At 43.4% G+C, this 18,842-nt stretch overlaps 1 protein-coding gene across 4 annotated transcripts in view; it reads left to right on the top strand.

Moving 5' to 3' along the window:
- Nucleotides 1–18,842, top strand: part of ATRNL1 (attractin like 1) — a 944,263-nt gene that overhangs the window by 238,485 nt on the left and 686,936 nt on the right. For all 4 annotated transcript variants that reach the window (XM_067537030.1, XM_067537032.1, XM_067537033.1 and 1 more), the window contains exon 11: nucleotides 17,235–17,319. In XM_067537030.1, coding sequence (XP_067393131.1) covers nucleotides 17,235–17,319 — 85 coding nt within the window. The remainder of the gene's footprint in view (nucleotides 1–17,234; nucleotides 17,320–18,842) is intronic.

The raw sequence follows: 18,842 nt of genomic DNA, 5'->3' as shown, positions 1-18,842 counted from the left end.
TGCACCTGCTTATAGACGCTGCCAGCCCCACTGCTTCTCAGTTTCTTCTTACCACCAGTGACAGTGCTGGAAGTCTCTTGCTCTCAAACCTAGTAGTTTATTTACTTATAAGTGTACATAGTTGATTGTTAGTTTTTAGTTCGTTGTAGAGTTTATAGTAAATCGCGACCCAGGGATGGGGCATGCCCCATTTCCTGGGTTTTAAACCCTGTGCTTTATGTAGGAAGCCTATGCCAAAGAGTGACCCACATCAGAACTGCCTGAAGTATATGGGGGAGTCTCACATTCGTGAGAGATGTAAGATTTATAAAAGCTTTCATCCATGGACTAAAAAGGACCGTGACATTCGGTCCATTCTAATGGACTCAGCACTCAGACTGGTGTCAGAGCCCAGTCACTTGGACTCAGCGCCACACACCGCAGCCTCGGCAGGCAGCACTCCTCCTGCGCCATCTTCTTCCCAGCACCAATCGCCATACCTGGTGCCAAAGAAGAGGTTGAAAAAGATGCATGCTGAGCGGGGGTGCTCGCCGGCTGGAAAGAAGAAAGAGTGTGGGAGATCAGGTGAAACCCTTGTCAGGCCACCAATCCCCACAACTCCCGAAGGGCCCCTCACTGTTGCAGGCTTCAAGATCTGTACCAGGCGTCCCACCAACTCCAAGTAGCAGTAAAGGACCACGTCACCTGGCTGTGCCAGTGACACCGGAGGCCTTTCAGGTGATGAAAGACCTCCTGGCAATGCCCGTATCACCTACACTTAGAGAGGGCAGTCCTCACTGGGACTCGGCACCGATGCCACGAGGCAGTCTGTCGAGGGACAAACCAACACTGAGATCTGCATGGCAGTCCCCATCTCCCAGGCACCTTTTGCCAGTGCGTAGATGGTCCCTGGACCCAAAGCCCTGCTCACCAGAGCAGTGCAATGAGGAGTCAGGCTCCAACCATCTGTTTCCAGATGCCCGGCACCGGTTGGTAGAGCAGCAGTAATGGCCGCCAGAATGCTGCCAGTCTCCAGACTCCAGGCACAGGTCCCAGGAACCTCGACCCTGTTCTCCTAGTCTTTATAAAAAAGCCTAAGGAAAAGAGCCAGTCCTGGAATATCAGCACTCTCATTACAGTGCCAAGGGATATTCAGAGTCGGCACTGCCTTGTCATCGGATGGCGACTCCTCAATCTCAGAAGGAGAGGAAGTGATCCAGCAGATGGGATAGTCATCGACCCTGGCTTCCCTACAGTGCCACTGATGGGGGCATGGCTGCAGAGGCAGTGTCCCAGACCATGGCAATACTGGAACCTGTGGAATTGCCCCACCCCCACCGCCCGGAGTCCCACAGACCTATTCAGTGGCAGAAGCCTTGGTGCTGAGATCTTCAGCCCCCCAGAGCAGAGATGTGGAGTAGGACCAAGAAAGGTTGCCCACCTCAAAGCCAGGAGGAGTTATATCGTCAAGGGAAGAAGATCCTAATCCACCACAGCTATCAGCCTCTTCCTCTTCATCACCAAACAAGGGGGTAGCAGGACCTTCCACAGCAGGTCCTGTTGGATGATTTCAGATCCCATCGATATCTGTTGAAAAGAGTAGTGTCCAACTTGGAGCTTAAAATAGAGGTGCTGAATGAGTCTGTGGATGAGCTCTTTAAGATCCTGGTGTTGGTGGTGAAACTCACCAAGGAGCTGTGGCAAATTCCAGCCTCCTTACCCCCCACGTCAAAAAGAGCGGAATGGAAATATTACGTATTGGCTAAAGGGTTTGAATATCTTTACACGCACCCCTTCCCGGGATCGCTGGTAGTCACAGCCGCTAACGAGAGGGACAGGCAGGGTCAAGTGAGCTTCACACTGAAAAATAAGGAAGCAAAAAAGTTGGACTTGTTGGGGCACAAGATTTATTCTACTGCGAGCCTACAACTGCATATATCTAATCAACAAGTGCTTTAGGGCAATTACCACTTTTATATCTGGCAGTCACTGGAAAAGCTTGTGGACTCCCTGATGCAGCCTTCCAGGCAAGAATTCGAGGCCATCTTGGAGGAGGGGAGGACAGTAGCCCAGGCATCCCTGCAAGCAGCCACTGATGCAGCAGATTCTGTGGCCAGAACCATGGTATCTTTGGTGTTGAAAGAAGGACTTTGTGGCTGCAGTCTTGGGGACTTCCATTGGAAGTCCAGGAATCAATTCAGGACCTTCCCTTTGACGGTACGGCCCGCTTTGCAAAACAGACTTACTCTGGGCTGCATGGCATGAAGGACTTGAGGGCAACTCTACGTTCCCTTGGCCTATACACCTCGTCAGACTAGGAGGATGAGGTAGATGAGGCTTCTTCAGTCAACTAGGGAAAGTTTCCAGTTCACAGGACCTGGTTCTCATGTGGGACTTCAATCACCCTGACATCTGCTGGAAGAGCAATACAACAGAGCACAAACAATCCAGGAAGCTTTTGGAGAATGTTGCGGACAACTTCCTGGTGCAAGTGCTGGAGCAACCTACTAGGGGCCGTGCTCCTCTTGACCTGCTGCTCACAAACAGGGAAGATTTGGTTGGAGAAGTAGAAGTGGGTGGCAACCTAGGCAGCAGTGACCATGAGATGGTCGAGTTCAGGATCCTGACAAAAGGAAGAAAGGAGAACAGCAGGATACGGACCATGGATTTCAGAAAAGCAGACTTGGACTCCCTCAGGGAGCTGATGGGCAGGATCCACTGGAAGGCTAATATGAGGGGGAAAGGAACCCAAGAGAGCTGGCTGTATTTTAAAGAAACCTTATTGAGGGCACAGAAACAAACCATCCCGATGTGCAGAAAGAATAGCAAATATGGTAGGCGCCCAGCTTGGTTTAACAAAGAAGTCTTTGGTGAGCTTAAACACAAGAAAGAAGCTTACAAGAAGTGGAAGCTTGGTCAGATGACTAGGGAGGATTATAAAAATACTGCTCGAACATGCAGGAATGAAATCAGGAAGGCCAAAGTGCAATTGGAATTGCAGCTAGCAAGGGACGTGAAAGGGAACAAGAAGGGTTTCTACAGGTATGTTACCAACAAGAGGAAGATTAGGGAAAGTGTGGGCCCCCTTACAGAATGGGGAGGCAACCTAGTGACGGAGGATGTGGAGAAAGCTGAGAAACTCAATGCCTTTTTGCCTTTGTCTTCACAGACAAGGTCAGCTCCCAGACTGCTGCACTGGACAGCACAGAATGGGAAGGAGGTGAACATCCCACAGTGCTGAAGGAACAGATCCAAGACTATTTAGAAAGATTGGACATACACAAGTCCATGGGGCCAGATGCAATGCACCCGAGGGTGCTGAGGGAGTTGGCTGATGTGATTTCAGAGCCATTGGCTATTATCTTTGAAAGGTCGTGGCAATTGGGGGAGGTCCCTGTTGATTGGAAAAAGGCAAACATAGTGCCCATCTTCAAAAAGGGAAGAAAGAGGAACCAGGGAACTACAGACCCATCAGCCTCACCTCAATCCCTGGAACAATTATGGAGCAGGTCCTCAAGGAATCCAATGTAAGGCACTTGGAAGAGAGGAAGGTGATCAGGAACAGTCAACATGGATTCACCAAGGGCAAGTCATGCCTGACCAACCTGATTGCCTTCTGTGAAGAGGTCACTGGCTCTGTGGATGTGGGGAAAGTGGTGGACGAAATATGCTTTAACTTTAGCAAAGCTTTTGATACAGTCTCCGACAGTATTCTTATCAGCAAGTTAAAGAAGTATAGGTTGGATGAATGGTCTATAAAATGGATAGAGAACTGGATAGATCATCGGGCTCAATGGGTAGTGACAGTGGCTCCATGTCTAGCTGGCAGCCGGTCACAAGTGGAGTGCCTCAGGGGTTTGTCCTTTGGCTGGTTTTGTTCAACATCTTCATTAATGATCTGGAGGATGGGGTAGATTGCACCCTCAGCAAGTTTGCAGATGACACTAAGCTAGGGGGAGTGGTAGATACCCTGGAAGGTAGGGAAAGGATACAGAGGGACCTAGACATTGTAGGATTGGGCCAAAAGAAATCTGATGAGGTTCAACAAGGACAAGTGCAGAGTCCTCCACTTAGGATGGAAGAATCCCATGCACTGCTACAGGCTGGGGATCGACGAGCTAGGCAGCAGTTCTGCAGAAAAGGACCTGGGGGTTACAGTGGATAAGACGCTGGATATGAGTCAGCAGTGTGCCCTGGTTGCTAAGAAGGTTAATAGCATATTGGGCTGCATTAGTAGGGGCACTGCTAGAAGATCGAGGGAAGTGATTATTACCCTCTATTCGGCATTGGTGAGGCCTCATTTGGAGTATTGTGTCCAGTTTTGGGCCCTCCATTACAAAAAGGATGTGGACCAGTTGGAGAGAGTCCAGCGGAGGGCAACAGAAATGATTAGGGGTCTGGAGCACACGACATATGAGGAGAGGGTGAGGGAACTAGGTTTGTTTAGTCTGCCAAAGAGAAGAATGAGGGGGGATTTGATAGCAGCCTTTAACTATCTGAAAGGGGATTCCAGGGAGGATGGAGCTAGGTTGTTCTCAATGGTAGTAGATGACAGAACGAGGAGCAACGGTTTCAAGTTGTAGTGGGGGAGATCGAGATTAGATATTGTGAAAAAGCTTTTCATCAGGAGGGTGGTGAAGCACTGAAATGGGTTCCCTAGGGAGGTGGCGGAATCTCTATCTTTAGATGTTTTTAAGCTGCGGCTTGAGAAAGCCCTGGCTGGGATGATTTAGCTGAGGTTAGTCCTGCTTTGAGCAGGGGGTTGGACTAGATGACCTACTGAGGTCCCTTCCAACTCTAATATTCTGTGATTGGCCAGGAGACATTTCAGGCCCCAGCAGCTGCAGGGATTTGGAGGCCAACCCCATGGTGAACCTACATGAGAAGAAACAGGGGTTATAAAAGATGTCTGGGCCACTTGTCATCCGCTGCTTCACAGCCAGACTTGAGCCATCACCATCAAGGTCATCCTGGTGGACCCGGTGTGGCCCCAACAGTATTGGTTCGGGATGTTTCTCAAGTTATCAGTGATCCGCCCATGGACTCTCCCATAGCAACCAGATCTCCAGTCCCAGGATCACTGTCACCTGCTTCATCTGGACCTGGCCTCCCTTCATCTGGTGGCATCGATGCTCCATGGCTGAGCCGGGAAGAGCAAGCTTGCATGGCCCATGTCCTACAAATTCTACCAGAGAGTGGAAAGCCATACACCAGAACATCTTACCGGGCAGAATGGTGCTGCTTTACCTGCTGGGCAACTTATCATGGTAGCTCCCCAATGGAGACTCCTGTCCAAATGATCCTGGGACTACCTGCTTCATTTTAAGCAGGAAGGATTGGCCTTCTTATCCATGAAGGTACACTTGGTGGCCATATCAGCCTTTCACCCTCCTGTTGATGTTAAAACGGTCTTTTCGCATGATTTCTCAAGGGCCTAGAAAGACTCTTCCCACTGACACAGGACCCGACTCCCCAATGGGATCTCAATCTGGTCCTCTCCAAGCTCACTGGGTCTCCATTTGAGCCCCTGGCTTTGTGTTCCCTCATGCACCTATCCTGGAAGGTCGCATTCCTAGTGGCCATTACAACAGCGAGGCAAGTCTCAGAGATTAGGGCATAGACCTCAGAACCTCCCTATGCTATCTTCTATAAGGGCATGGTTCAACTGCGCCTGCATCCGGCATTTTTACTGAAGGCGATTTCTCACTTCCATCTCAACCAGGACATCTTTTTGCTGGTCTTCTGTCCAAAGCCTCACAACTCCAGTGAGGAGAGAGATCTGCACACCCTTGATGTTAAGAGAGTCATAGCTTTCTACATCAAGAGAGCCAAACCCTTCTGTTATTTCACGCAGCTTTTCATTGTGGTTGCCAAGCGGATGAAAGGACTTCCGGCGCCATTGCAACGAATCTCGACATGGATCACAGCCTATATTCCAGCTTGTTACGAGTGGGCAGAGGTCATGTCTCCAATATCCTTGATGATCCACTCAACAAGGGCCCAGCGCATATCCCAATATAGGACATTTGCAGAGCCGCTACCTGGTCATCAGTACAAACCTTCGCCTCCCACTATGCCATAACACAGCAAGCTCGAGATGATGCTGGCTTTGGCAGAGTGGTGCTACGAGCATAATGTCCATGGACTCCTGCCGGCCTCCAGGGATGCTGCTGGTAAGTCATCTTATTGGGAATGGACATGAGCAAGCACTCGAAGAAGAAAGAATGGTTACTTACATCATAACTGTTGTTCTCTGAGATGTATTGCTCATGTCCATTCCACACCTACCCTCCTTCCCCTCAGAGCTCCGGCAAGAAGGAATGGAGAAGGAGGAGGGGTCGGCAGTGCCTGTATGTGGGCGCATACACGTACTGCTGCAGGGGTTGCTAGAGCTGGCCCTACAGGTACCACTAAGGGAAAAATTCTGGCACCAGACATACCTAATTGGGAATGGACATGAGCAACACATCTCAAACAACAACAGTTATGAGGTAAGTAACCGTTCTTTCTGCTAATAGGTACTGAATTGTAGCTGAAGTAACTTGAATTTACAGTAAAACGTACAAGATAATGCTGGGAGACTATAAGGATAAAATATGCCTGCCTTGTATTGTTTAAATGAAAAAATGTTCCTGAAATAGAAATTGAATTCATAATTGTTCGTCACTTTTATTTTCCAATAAATAATATAACTGTCTGAAGCTCTTGTGTAATTTAAATTCTATAACTGCATTCAGTACTGCTGTTCTTCTACAGGGATATTGGCTACACACATCTTTGTATTTAATATCATCCTCACCTTGCTCTAACACTTGTGATCAAAAGTGATACATTGCTGGCCTAGTGTTAGAGCTGGCAGTTCTTCAAGTAATGTCCCTATGGGTGCTCTATTTCAGGTGCACATGTGCCCCTTGCTCCTTTGATTGGAGTTTTTTGGCAACAGTGCCCGTTCAGTCCTCACATGCTCCCTAACTATCCTTGTGCCCTGTATTGAGAGTAGACAGGGCTCTGATGGATGAACTGTCCTCAGTTCCTTCTCAACCACCTTGGCTTGAGACAGAACATCTAGTGATGCCTACTCATTTAGCTAGTTCTCCCATTCATTCTTCATAGTTAAGCTTGGAAGGATTCAATTTTTATTGGTAAAGGTCAGTAAATGTCAATTTTGCCATACACACACACTGACAAAAAATATTTCCATCCATACTTGAAATTTACAGAAACACAAAGTAAGAAAAATGCAACTTGAGAACTTCTTAGAGTTTGATTTGAGGTTGTTTAGTTTGTATATTTTAGCATGAGATTTTGACAGTTTTGTTAACAGTCACAAAGCTTTAACTTTTTCAATCTCAATGTGTACTCCCATTAAATAATATCTGACATCCTCATAATTTTCCACAACCAAAAATTGAAATTGATGATAAAAATAGAAAAACATTCTTAAAATAAATTATTATCCATCAAAATTATAAAATAAACAAACAAATAAATAAAAAATTGAATTCTGTCAAGAGTAGCTCCAAATCTCCTCAGAAAGAAGCTTGCCTTAGAAGGCTTGCTGTACCGGAGACCTTGCACCCCATGATGGGTAATGTTGAGGCTTCAAGCAGTCTCGGTACTGGGGGTCCCTCTACATTCAAACCCGCAACTATATCTGAGCTCCATGATACCCAGCTTTCAATACAAAAGCATGCCTTGGTATCATCAAAGCACAATCGAGGTGCTAGGGACTCTGATGGTAGTACTGACTGCAACCTTCACTTCTACAGTATCCAGATCCACCAGTCAACCAGTACTGGTGCACTCTGCACCACCCTCAACACAGGCTTCTACTGCAACGAATTGTTCAGTTTCCACACAGATCCACTTAGTACTGCAGGAATTCAGATTCTCCAGAGAACAACCATTGCAGATGAATCTGAGTCTCCCTTATTGAGTGCGGGAAGGCTCTGGATCCTGAAACCTATTTTATCCTTGGTACCACTTCTCTCTCTGGTACAGGCTAGTTCCCTGATACCCTTGGGAATGGATAGACAATCTGCTACTTCACTGTTGTCTGCCCCCCTTTGGACTATGGAGACAAGAGTTGTTCTCACTCCCAATTTTCTAGCCAAGATTCCTTCTATTGTCAACACACTCATGATTCCCCTAGAGTCTTATCTTCAAGGGACACTTCAAGATACAGACAGCCTTGAGCTGTTCCAAACAACCCTTGGTATAATTAATTTGTGGGCTCCCCAATGGTCATATTGGGATTCTTGCGCAGCCTACCATTAATAGTTCTCCAAGACACCTAGCTGTTGGGTTGAGCATCAGAGACCTCACTCTCCTGTCCTATTCACCCACTTCCTATCAGTCCCCACCATGGGAGACACTGTTTGAAGAGCAAGAAAAAAAGCCGACGGAGACTCAAATGAATAATTCTTCATCCTCTCCCTGACAAGGCAGTTATGAGTCCCCTACCCTCCATAACACATAGGTGGTGGCAAGATTTGATTGAGAGACTGACACACTCCAAATCTACTTGGAAGAAGTCCAAGAGATCGTAGGTTGACTGTTGGACATTCTTCATACATCCTCTTGCACACAAGTAGCTTTGCCTATAAATGAGTCATTGCTCAAGCCTGCCAGGACAATTTGGCAAGGGCAGTGTGATCTTAACAGCATCCCAAGCCCATAAGGAAAGGGATTCCTTGGTGTCTAGCAGCGAGTTTCAGGTGGCTTGACCAGTGTACCCCAAGTTATTGTTGTCATAATCTGTATCTAAAAGGTGTCATGAAAAAGTAATGATACATTAAAGATTAATATTATTGTGAAATGTATGTATTAATACAATATGAGGAGTTATGGATGTTCTGTGATACTATGTTTTAAAGTCTCTATTGAATGAAGTAGAAAACAAGTCTGCCCAGGTCTTGATTACAAATAAAGCAGGGTTGACTAATGACAGTGGGATTCCAATTTACATATGTGGTAAACAGAAACGTGAAAGATCACAAGCTAGTTGGGGAGTCAGCATGTCCAGATCACAAAGGACTGTGTATTTGCTTGTCTGACCAGCCTGGTCATCAGGCAGAGACAATGAAGACATATTTACATGAAGAGTAAACAAAATCATCAAGAGAGCATATGGGGAAGGATAACTACTTCCAATCTCAATGAGGGGTGGAGATGATACTCCCAGAAAGCCTTCCTGCCTCTTGAAACAGGCTCAGTGAACTGTATAGTTATAGTACAGTTTACTGGACTATAAAGGGAGCAGCAGAGAATCCCTAAATTATCCATCAGTTGAGGGACTAAAGAGGCCAGAGTGCTCTGGATTGCAGAAAGATGGGTCTTTCAACCAAGGGGGTTGAAGTCTCTGGAAATTGATTGTAGGTGGGAGCTGCTTTGGCAAAGATTGTAGCTGGCTGAAATTGTTTCACTTAGAAGTATATTCCTACTTGTGTGTATTTGTAACCCATTCTAAGCATTATTCCTTCTACTTGGTATCACTTAACCTATGCATTTTGTTTAATAAACTTGTTTTACTTTTTCTTATAAACCAATCCAGTGCTTTGATTAACTGCAGCAAGGTGGTAAGCTTCACATGTACTGTTTCTTTAAACAGAACAGCAAACTTAATAGCTTCTCTAAATGTACCAGGAGAGGAATAGACACTTCAGGGGAGATGGTTTTGTGGAAATTCGGGACTGGGAGTATGTTTGGGGTTATCCCACATAAAGTAACTGGGTGATAGTGACTAGAGTGCTGAACCAGAGCTGTAAAGTACTCAGACATTGGGGGGACTGCATGCTTGTCTGTTGTCTGTCTGTATCCAGGCTGTGAGCCACAGCAGCGGAGCATTTAAGGTACGGAGGATTACAGGGCAGGTGACCCAATCCCTCACTGGTCTGCATTGCACACCACAATGTGACAGGCAGATAAAATGTACTGTGTTCCTTTAGGGGTTTGAAGTTTTTGTTCACACATCCAGCCCCTTAACTTGTTGACTGTGGATGCGGTGACCATAGGCAATATCATTCCAAAACCACCATGCATGATAAAGACCAAAAGCACTTTGGTTCTTTGTTCGCAAGAGTTACTCATCTGCATCGCAGTTCAGAATTGCTGATTACCAGGCACTGCTTACTAAATTCAACCCAAGTCAACTGGAAAAGTTAAATTTTTTTATTGAACATCTCCTGCAATATCCCAGAGAACAGTTTCAGGCCATCACTGGTGAAGGCTAGCTCCTGGTGAGAATGAATTTGCAAATTTCCTTTGATTGAGCTGATATGGCAACTGGCTTCATCTCCACAGCTGTTATATGCCAAGCCTCATGTTTGCATTTTCAGGAATCCCAAGAGCTACAAATATGGTCGAAGACCTTCCCCTTTGGTGGGCTTAAGTTATTCAGTATGTCCACAGATGAATCCTTACGCACTCTCAAGGATTCAAGGGAGACCCTCCATTCACTTGATATCTATACACCTGCAAACAAGAAGAGATTCCATAGGTCACAGACTGCTTGATGATCTTGTTTGTCTCAAATTTCTACCTACCAAAGATCGTCAGAACTTCCTAAAAAGAAACATGGGCTGCAGAAGAAAAAACCCTTGACTAATGGCTGTGACAATTCAACCATCCTCATCAGCCAAGAATTCATTTTGATTCCTTGATCAGGAGTCATGAATATTCCAACTTTCCAGATCTGAATCTGCAATATCATACCCCTGTCCTCCCACCTTTTAGAGATCATCTCTTCTGTTTCTGCACCTCATGAGAACAGATTACTTCTGACCCATGGGTTCTGGAGGTTATAACATTGGATTACTCTCTCCATTTCCATTCCATATCCTCACCCCAACCCAATTTCTTCTCCCTTTTTAGTGACCCATCTCAAAAAACCTCTGCTAAGACCAGAGGTTCTTTTCCTTCTCTAAATAGGCATCATGGAACCAGCTCCCATCCAGCACAGAGGGAAAGGATTTTATTCCAAATACCTTGATTCCCAAAAAGAAGAGCAAATGGAGAACAGTCCTAGATCTCAGGATGCTAAATGCTTTCATTAAGGTGCAGAAGTTCAGGATGGTGACATTTGTAGTTTATACCATATCTAGGTCCAGAATACTGGTTCGCAATCCTCATACCTATAAGATGCATACTTTCACATCACAATTATCCTTCTCACAAGAGATGTGTTCAGTTTGTCATCAATCAAGAACACTTTAAATATTGTGTGTTCCCCTTCAGGCTTTCTACAGCCCCAGGGTGTTTACCAAGGTTATGGCAATGGTTACTGCCCAACTTTGTCAATAGGGATTGATTGTCTTCCCTTAGCTCAATGATTGGCTGCTCAAATGATGCTCTTACACTGACGTTCAAGCTGCTGTCAAGAAATCTGACTCTATTCAGCATGTTAGATCTTGCACTGAGAAGCCTTTTCTCTTACTTATTCAGTAAATAGTGTTCATAAGGGCCACCCTGAATGCTGCTTCAACATCCAGAGTTTATTGGTTTCTTATGCTAAAGCATTTGATTAGGCAATTCCAAATGAGACCTCAGGTAACTGCCATGTTATGCCTGTAGCTCCTTGGTGACATAGCAGCATGCACTTTTGTGACATCACATGCACAGTAACATCTTCACTGCTTCCAAAACTGGCCCAGGATGGTTTATACCCACAACAAATTGTTTAAAAAAGTTACTCTCCTTTCCTTGCCAAGTGCTATTCTTCCTCCACAGATGGAACAATCCAGGCAGAGTCTGCTCAAGAGACCCCTTCACCTGTCCACCCCTCACCAGCACCATAGTTTTGAATGCGTCTCTTCTAGGATGGGGCGTTCATTCTTACAAGCACACCATTTGGGGAAGGTAGACCACCTGGGAACCCACTCTCCATATCAAACTTCTGGAGCTCAAGGCTATCAAATATGTGTGCCATCAATTCTTTCTTTTGCCGGATTGTCCCTTGATGATGATAACAAACAGGCCCACTAGGTACTAAATAAATTGTCGGGGAGTGAGATCCCCTTCCTTTTTTGCAGAAGCAATGAAGTTATGGAATTCGTGTTGTGAGACAGCAGGACTAGGGGGCAACCAGAGAGTGATAGAAGGGAGATGTATAATATCTAAAATGATCCAGGTCTTGTTCCTTGTGAACTGAGGGGAGGTTAATTAGAAGCACCTGAGGCCAGTTAAGACCCAGCCAAAGGCCTGATAAAAACCCCTGCTCCAGCCAGGCAATTGGTAAGAGAAGGAGACCTGGTGAGAGACTTGGAGGAGTGTGGTGATTTACAAGAAATACAAGAGAACCAGGTGAAGGATAACATTGGGAGGGAGGCTTGTCTGCCGAACCCCAGAAGCTGAAAGAACGGCATTACCAGGCTGGCCAATGCTTGGAAATAGGTGCCACACAGGGCACCATGACCCTCCACGAAAAAGAAAAGTGCGGGACCCACAATAGCCGAGCCAGCAATTTGTCTCAGTGTATAGACTACCGTATTCTTATTTCAGCTGTTTACTTACCTTGCTTACAAAATAGCATAGCTGAGAGTCTCAGCAGGCACTTCTTTTAGGATCATGAGTCGGAACTTGTTGCCCAGTTCTTTGGTGGTTACTGATTCTGTTATTGATATCCAATTAATTACCAGTTTAAAGAGCTGGTGATTGTGGGGTTCAAGTCCCAGAATCAATCACAACAGAATTCAGGTTATTAAATTCAATATCTAGCTGGGAATCTTAGTGTGCACAATAATGCCACGCCCAATGATGCAACTCACTGAAGTCAAAGCAAAGCTTTAACCACTTTTATTAGCACAATTGATGAAGACAAAAATGTTCCAAACCACATTAAAAAGATAAAAGAAATACAGAGTTAAGGTAATATCTTGTACTATTCCTCACTTATACTCCCACCCTTCCTTAGGCATCTGGTGATAAGAGACAAAAGATCATGCTCTCTCCTTGGCATGCTAAATGATTCCGATCATCCATTAACCCCTTTACATGGTGGTCTGGCCTATTAGAGGGACTAGGGTCTGTCTTGAATATTCATACAAACGCCTAGCCTTTTTGTCCATATATAACTTCCTTACTCTAATAATGTTGGGGTGTCTTTATCCTATAGGTTAATATGTTAATGATTTTAGCTTATTACCATATTCTCCATTTGTTGCCAAGCAAGTTCATGGTTAAGCAACTGCCAACGTTTCTGTCCTTAAATATCCAAGCCTAGCATCATTTCTATGTTCCTGCGGTTACCTGGTATTTTGTACAAGCTACCCCTGTAAACAGACTATTCCCAGTTCCCCAAATCTAAGGGTGACTGTTGGGCAATTTATCTATTGAAGTTCATAGGCCTCAAAGCCTTATCTAACTACTTAAGCTAATGCCTTACAGGATACAGGCCTGCAGGTTTCTTGTATTACTGCTAAGTTAAGAAAAAGGCTAAAGCTAGCTCTATAGGCTACCAACTCGACAACTGTCATACTTGGAGATATTGCTCACCTGGAGTTTCCCAGAAATAGATCTTTTTGCTACTGTCACCAATAGGAAGTGTAAAAGGTTTGCTTGAGAAGACACTCTAGGTTGCCATTCCCTGGAAAATGTCTTTCTTATAACCCAGTTGAAGAATCTGTTATATACCTGTCTTCCAACACCTCTTTTCCTCAGAGTCTTAAAAAAGATCAAGCAGGATGGAGCCACAGTCATCTTAATTGCCCCGATTTGGCCAATCAGGTATGGTTTCCATAACTAATTGGCCTCTTCTCTCATCCTGCTATCAATTTTCCATTAATTCTCAGCCCTTGGGAAATTTTCTTTTTCTCAACCTGAACACTCTGACTCAAGGCTTGGTACCTCGTTGGCTAGACAGGGTTAGAACATTTCTGTTCTAAAGAGGTTTCAGAGGTTCTGTTGAATAGTCAGAAAGAATAAACTAGAAAAATGGTTATTTTTATCTTAAGAAATGGAAGAGAATTTATCATTGGTGTACCCTATAATACCTGTTTCCTTCTGACTGTCCCTTCTCTGAGATCTTATAGTACCTTTATGGTTTCAAGAATGTAGGCCTTTCTCTGAGCTCCATTAATGTTCACCCAGTGGCCATAACAGTGTTCCAAGCTCCAGTGGAGGGTTTTCGGTGTTTGCTCACCTTGCAACTTCTAGTTTATCAAAGTATTATCCAACCTGTTTCCACACCTCAGGGAGCCCACTGCAGCCTACTTTTAGAAATTAGTCTTTAACTCTCTGATGAAACCTCCCTTTGAACCCCTGGTCATATGTTCAATCTTAAACCTATACATGCAGAAGATGACTTGGTGGCTATTGCCTCTGCTCACAGAGTTGGTGAGTTTGGGGATTTGATAGTGACCCTCCTCCAAAACTGTTTTCTTTAAAGTCAAGATATTGCACTGATCGGATTCCCGATTCTTACATAAAATTACCTTGGATTTTCACATCAATCAGATGATTCATCTGCCAGTTTTTCACCCTAAATCTCATCAGTCTAATAGGCCATCCTTCACACCTTGGACATTTGGACAGGACTAGATCCTTTAGGGCTTCCCCTTGATTATTTGTTTCGGTAACAGATAGAGTTGAAGGAAGACCTGTCTCCACCCAGAGACTTTCTGAATGGGTTTCTGGTTGTATTCTTGCCTGCTATGAAGTTGCTAACATTCTGCACCTCCTAGGGTTATAATGCATTTCACCAGATTGCAGTCCACCTCTGTTGCCCTACTAAAGGACGTTCCTATCAGGGAAATCTGCAAAGCTGCCACATGGTCCTCCATCCGTCGATTCACAGAGAATAGCGGTCTAGTGCATACATTCTGAGTAGATGCTGCATTTGGGACTGCCTCATCCAGTCAGTTTTAGAGCCTATGCCAAAGCACCCGCCTTCTTTAAGGAGTGCTGCTCAGGAGTCATTTGAAGTGGAGTGCCCATAGGGACATCACTCAAAGAAAGAGAAGTTGCTTGCCTTGTACAGTAACTGGAATTCTTCAAGGTGTTTGTCTCTATGGGTGTTCTACTATCCATCCTCCTTCCCTGCTTTGGAGTTTAATCTCCATAGGACTTGCAGTAGAGAAGGAACTGAGTGAGATTTGTCCATCACAGCCCCTATATACCCCCAATACATGGTATGATGATAGCTAGTGTGCATATGCGGACTGAATAGGCATGGCTGCCAAAAATTTCTGACTGAAGGTGCCAGAGCTCATATGCGTCGTAAGTGGAGCACTCAGCGAAATTAAACATCTTGAAAAACTCCAGTTACTGTTCAAGGTAAGTAACCTTTCCTTCTGTGACCTGTTTTGCTGAAGTTGTTGTTTTAAGAACAACCACAGGACAACATCTCCTTAGCACACACTGTTGTTTACTACTCAATTTGGGCAGTAAAAAGCATGAGGAGATGTTTGTGATGGTTTAGGAGATGAGGTATATTAATGCATGGATGGGAAGCTTGTGATTGGGGGAAGGAGATTAAGGAAGTAGAGAGATTTTGAGATATCTTGGTCTTGGATGACACTGAATGAAAAGTTGCTTTACTTTCTTGTCTCCTGAGATTGGTAAATTGATTGTCACCATCTGATGTTGAAATCACTGCCATTTTGATGTCTATATGAAAGATACTTTGTTTTCACATTTCAGATAAGAGAATTTGGCTCTGATTAAAGGTCTTTGAACTTCAAAAAATTTGCCTGTCTCATTTTGATTACACCTTTGTGTTTATCATATGTTTTTCAGATTATAGAGACGTAAATTGTTTTGATTCAAGAAAAGTAACAAATAACCATGCCTTTCTTCATTGCTCGAATTTCCTCTATGATCCTACATGCATCTTTCTTTTTTTTTTTTTTTTTTTTTTTTTTTTAAAGGAGAGAGAGAAGAAAACAAACAAAGAGTTTCTCCCATAATGCCTCAAACAGTTCTCTATTTTCCTATAAATTATATGTGAATGAAAGCGTCTCATAGTTTCTCAACCTTCTTTATCTCTGTGTTCTCTCTCTAGGTTATAACATTTTTGGAGAAGTTGTCTTTTTTATGTTTGTTTAGCACTCCTTAGCACTAAAAATACATAACTTTTTAAAAAATCTGTACATTTGCTGTGTGCCTCTTGTTTATCAGGTATCCCACCTTCACAAAATAATTTTTCTTGTCCTGTGTGAAGAGGTATTCTCTTGTGATTATCAAGAGCCATTATACCTAATTGGCTATCCCATCCTTCCCCCCCCTATAAAATGGGTTTGCAACAGCTCTTGCACATCTTAACTTGATAATTTTATATTAAAAATACAAAGCATCTCTGCAACATTATAAATAATTTGCATTGCAAATTTAATTTGCATGTGGATCCAAAGGTGACCTTAATTACTTAGTCAACAAACCTAATTCCCTGCACAGCTGTAAAAGTGCTTTAAGGTAGGTCAGCCTGGCTCATTATTTTATAGTTGGCTTCATGTGTACTTTTCATCCTCCAATGTTTGATAATACAATATTTCTCTCTGACGATTGCCCTTGTACATGCTCATATTAACAAATAGGCATTTTTGCTGGTTTGAATTCCTTAGGCGATATTTTAAAATCTCACAATTACTCACCTATGGGTATTCTGTGTAAAAAAATATAAAACATAACAAAACAAAAAAACCCACCAACCTGATTTATAGCACAGTATTGGTGACAAAAGCATGCTGTCCTGAGGTTAAGTGCAGGGAAAGAGTATAAGAAATTTCATATCTGATAGTGTGTTTGAAAGAATAAAGCAGACTGTACATTGCAGCAATATATTGCTTTTATATTTTTTCTCAAGACCACCTTTGGCTTTAAAGTTAAGGACAATATACTTATACTTAAACAAAAAACCACTCTGTCTACATAACCAGGCTAAAGTTTTTGTATTGCAATGACTTGAAGTTTACATTGAAGTGACTTTTGCTTTGGACTTCTTTATATGTTACCCTAACATTTGAAAAATTAGTTATCATGAGGATAAAACTTATTTTTAATTTAAGTATTTAAATATATGCAAATACTTATAGGATACAAACATATCCTAGAACAGAGAGAATATTTATTTTTCAAGTGGGTACAATATATTAGCATTGGTAATTAAGGCATTTGAAAAAGAGATGTTTCAAAATGTTACTTTCCTAAATATAGCCCATATGGCTTTGATTTAATCTTGGCATTTACATATGTAATATATTTTGTGAAAGTCTCTTGAAACTTTATTATAGGAAATCATATGTTTTCCTTTTGTCTTTTAGCTTGTGATGAATGGAGAATTTTACCAAAACCTAATCTGCATCGAGATGTGAACAGATTTGGGCACGCTGCAGTTGTCAGTAATGGGTAAATTAAGCATGTTTTAAACATCTCTGACCATTTTTGCAGGAAGAAAAAAAAAACCCATGATGACAGTTAAATTTATATAAAGTGCAATTTCATGTACAATTGATGTTATTTATTAACATGAATAGTAGTCCTCAAGTACAGATTTACATATCCTGGTCATCACTACATCAAATTATTTATTTGCGGTAGCTGTGGAACAGGTTGATGTAGAGAATATTTATATAAACCTGCTGGTGGAATATTTGTCTGGCTTTGCCAGAAGGACAGGGGGCACTGGATATGCTTTTTGATTAGGCTACAACTTTTTTCTTTAATATTAGGGATTACCGGGCAGATAAATTGTACAGTGCCGGTAATACCATATAATATATTTTCACATACTCAGGGGGCTGCCATTAGCCCTCCCTCTTTCTAATCCTGATCCCACGCATTCTGCTTCTGAAAATCACCACCCCCTTTGTGAGCATTAAGCGGGATTTGAAGGGGGAGGGATTGACTCCCCACTTATACCGGTTGCAGAAGCCCCAAATTCCCTTTTGTAACTCCTTTAAAGGATGCTTCATTTAAATCCTTTACTGATTACCATATCTGTTCCATACAGAATACCTGTACTGGACATCCGCCAAGTGCTTACATAATGAGTTATGACATTATAGCCCAACCCCTCTTTCCTACTCCAGCAGGTCCATAACCCTCTGCAAAATGTGAAAAAAACATGTAGCCTCAACCTTTCTGGTAGTGAGGGAAAATTCCTTCCCAGCCCCCATGAAAAAAGGGGCAAGTAGCATAATGGTTGCAGCAGATAAAAATGAAAACTGGTATTTTAACAACTTCCATGGATGTGAGGGTCAGTGCTGCTAGCCTGGTCTGCATTAAAGAGGCTTTTTTGGAACTACCCTGGGTATAAATACCCCCCCACTTCTGGTCAGCTGGGACAAGGGAAGGGACAGCGTTTCCCCTGTCCCCAACAGACCTCATCTGGTTGTATTTCTTCCTGCATCTTTACCTGGAACAGATAATCCTTATGGAGGGTGCTTAAAGGGGCAACATCCCTTTCCTACCAGCCTGATGAATTAGCCCCATTCCTACAGTTAAAGGGGGCAATTCACTTTCTCCATCAAGATGAACAACGATCCCTTAATGCTTAATATATGGTGAGGACATTTTCACTATTGTGACTTAGAATGGGTTTGAAATCCAACACCAAATATAGTAAAACTGGGATATAATGTATAAATTCTCTTTCATTTAGTAACACACTGTATGAGTTAAAGTAAAAAAATCATAAACTGCTAGGAGAAATTTACTCATTGTGTGAAGTAAGAGTTACATGATTCCCATGCAGTGATCATCATTAGTCAGTATGTACCAAGAGTTACCAGCTCTAGGTTACGTTACTTTTTGCAACCCCCCTGCAAATTGCATCAGTCCTTTTTAGGAGTTGCTGTCCACAGAAGAAAACCAACATCGCTACATTGGTAGACACACATGGCCTCTGTGCTAATTATTTTGACCTTTGG

This window comes from Emydura macquarii, unplaced genomic scaffold (assembly GCF_026122565.2).
Source record: "Emydura macquarii macquarii isolate MOO-44397 ecotype Brisbane River unplaced genomic scaffold, CSIRO-AGI_Emac_v2 contig_3692, whole genome shotgun sequence".
Taxonomy (NCBI): Eukaryota; Metazoa; Chordata; order Testudines; family Chelidae; genus Emydura; species Emydura macquarii.
The sequence above is the reverse complement of the archived record's forward strand: the minus strand, read 5'-3'. Positions and strand labels throughout refer to the sequence as shown.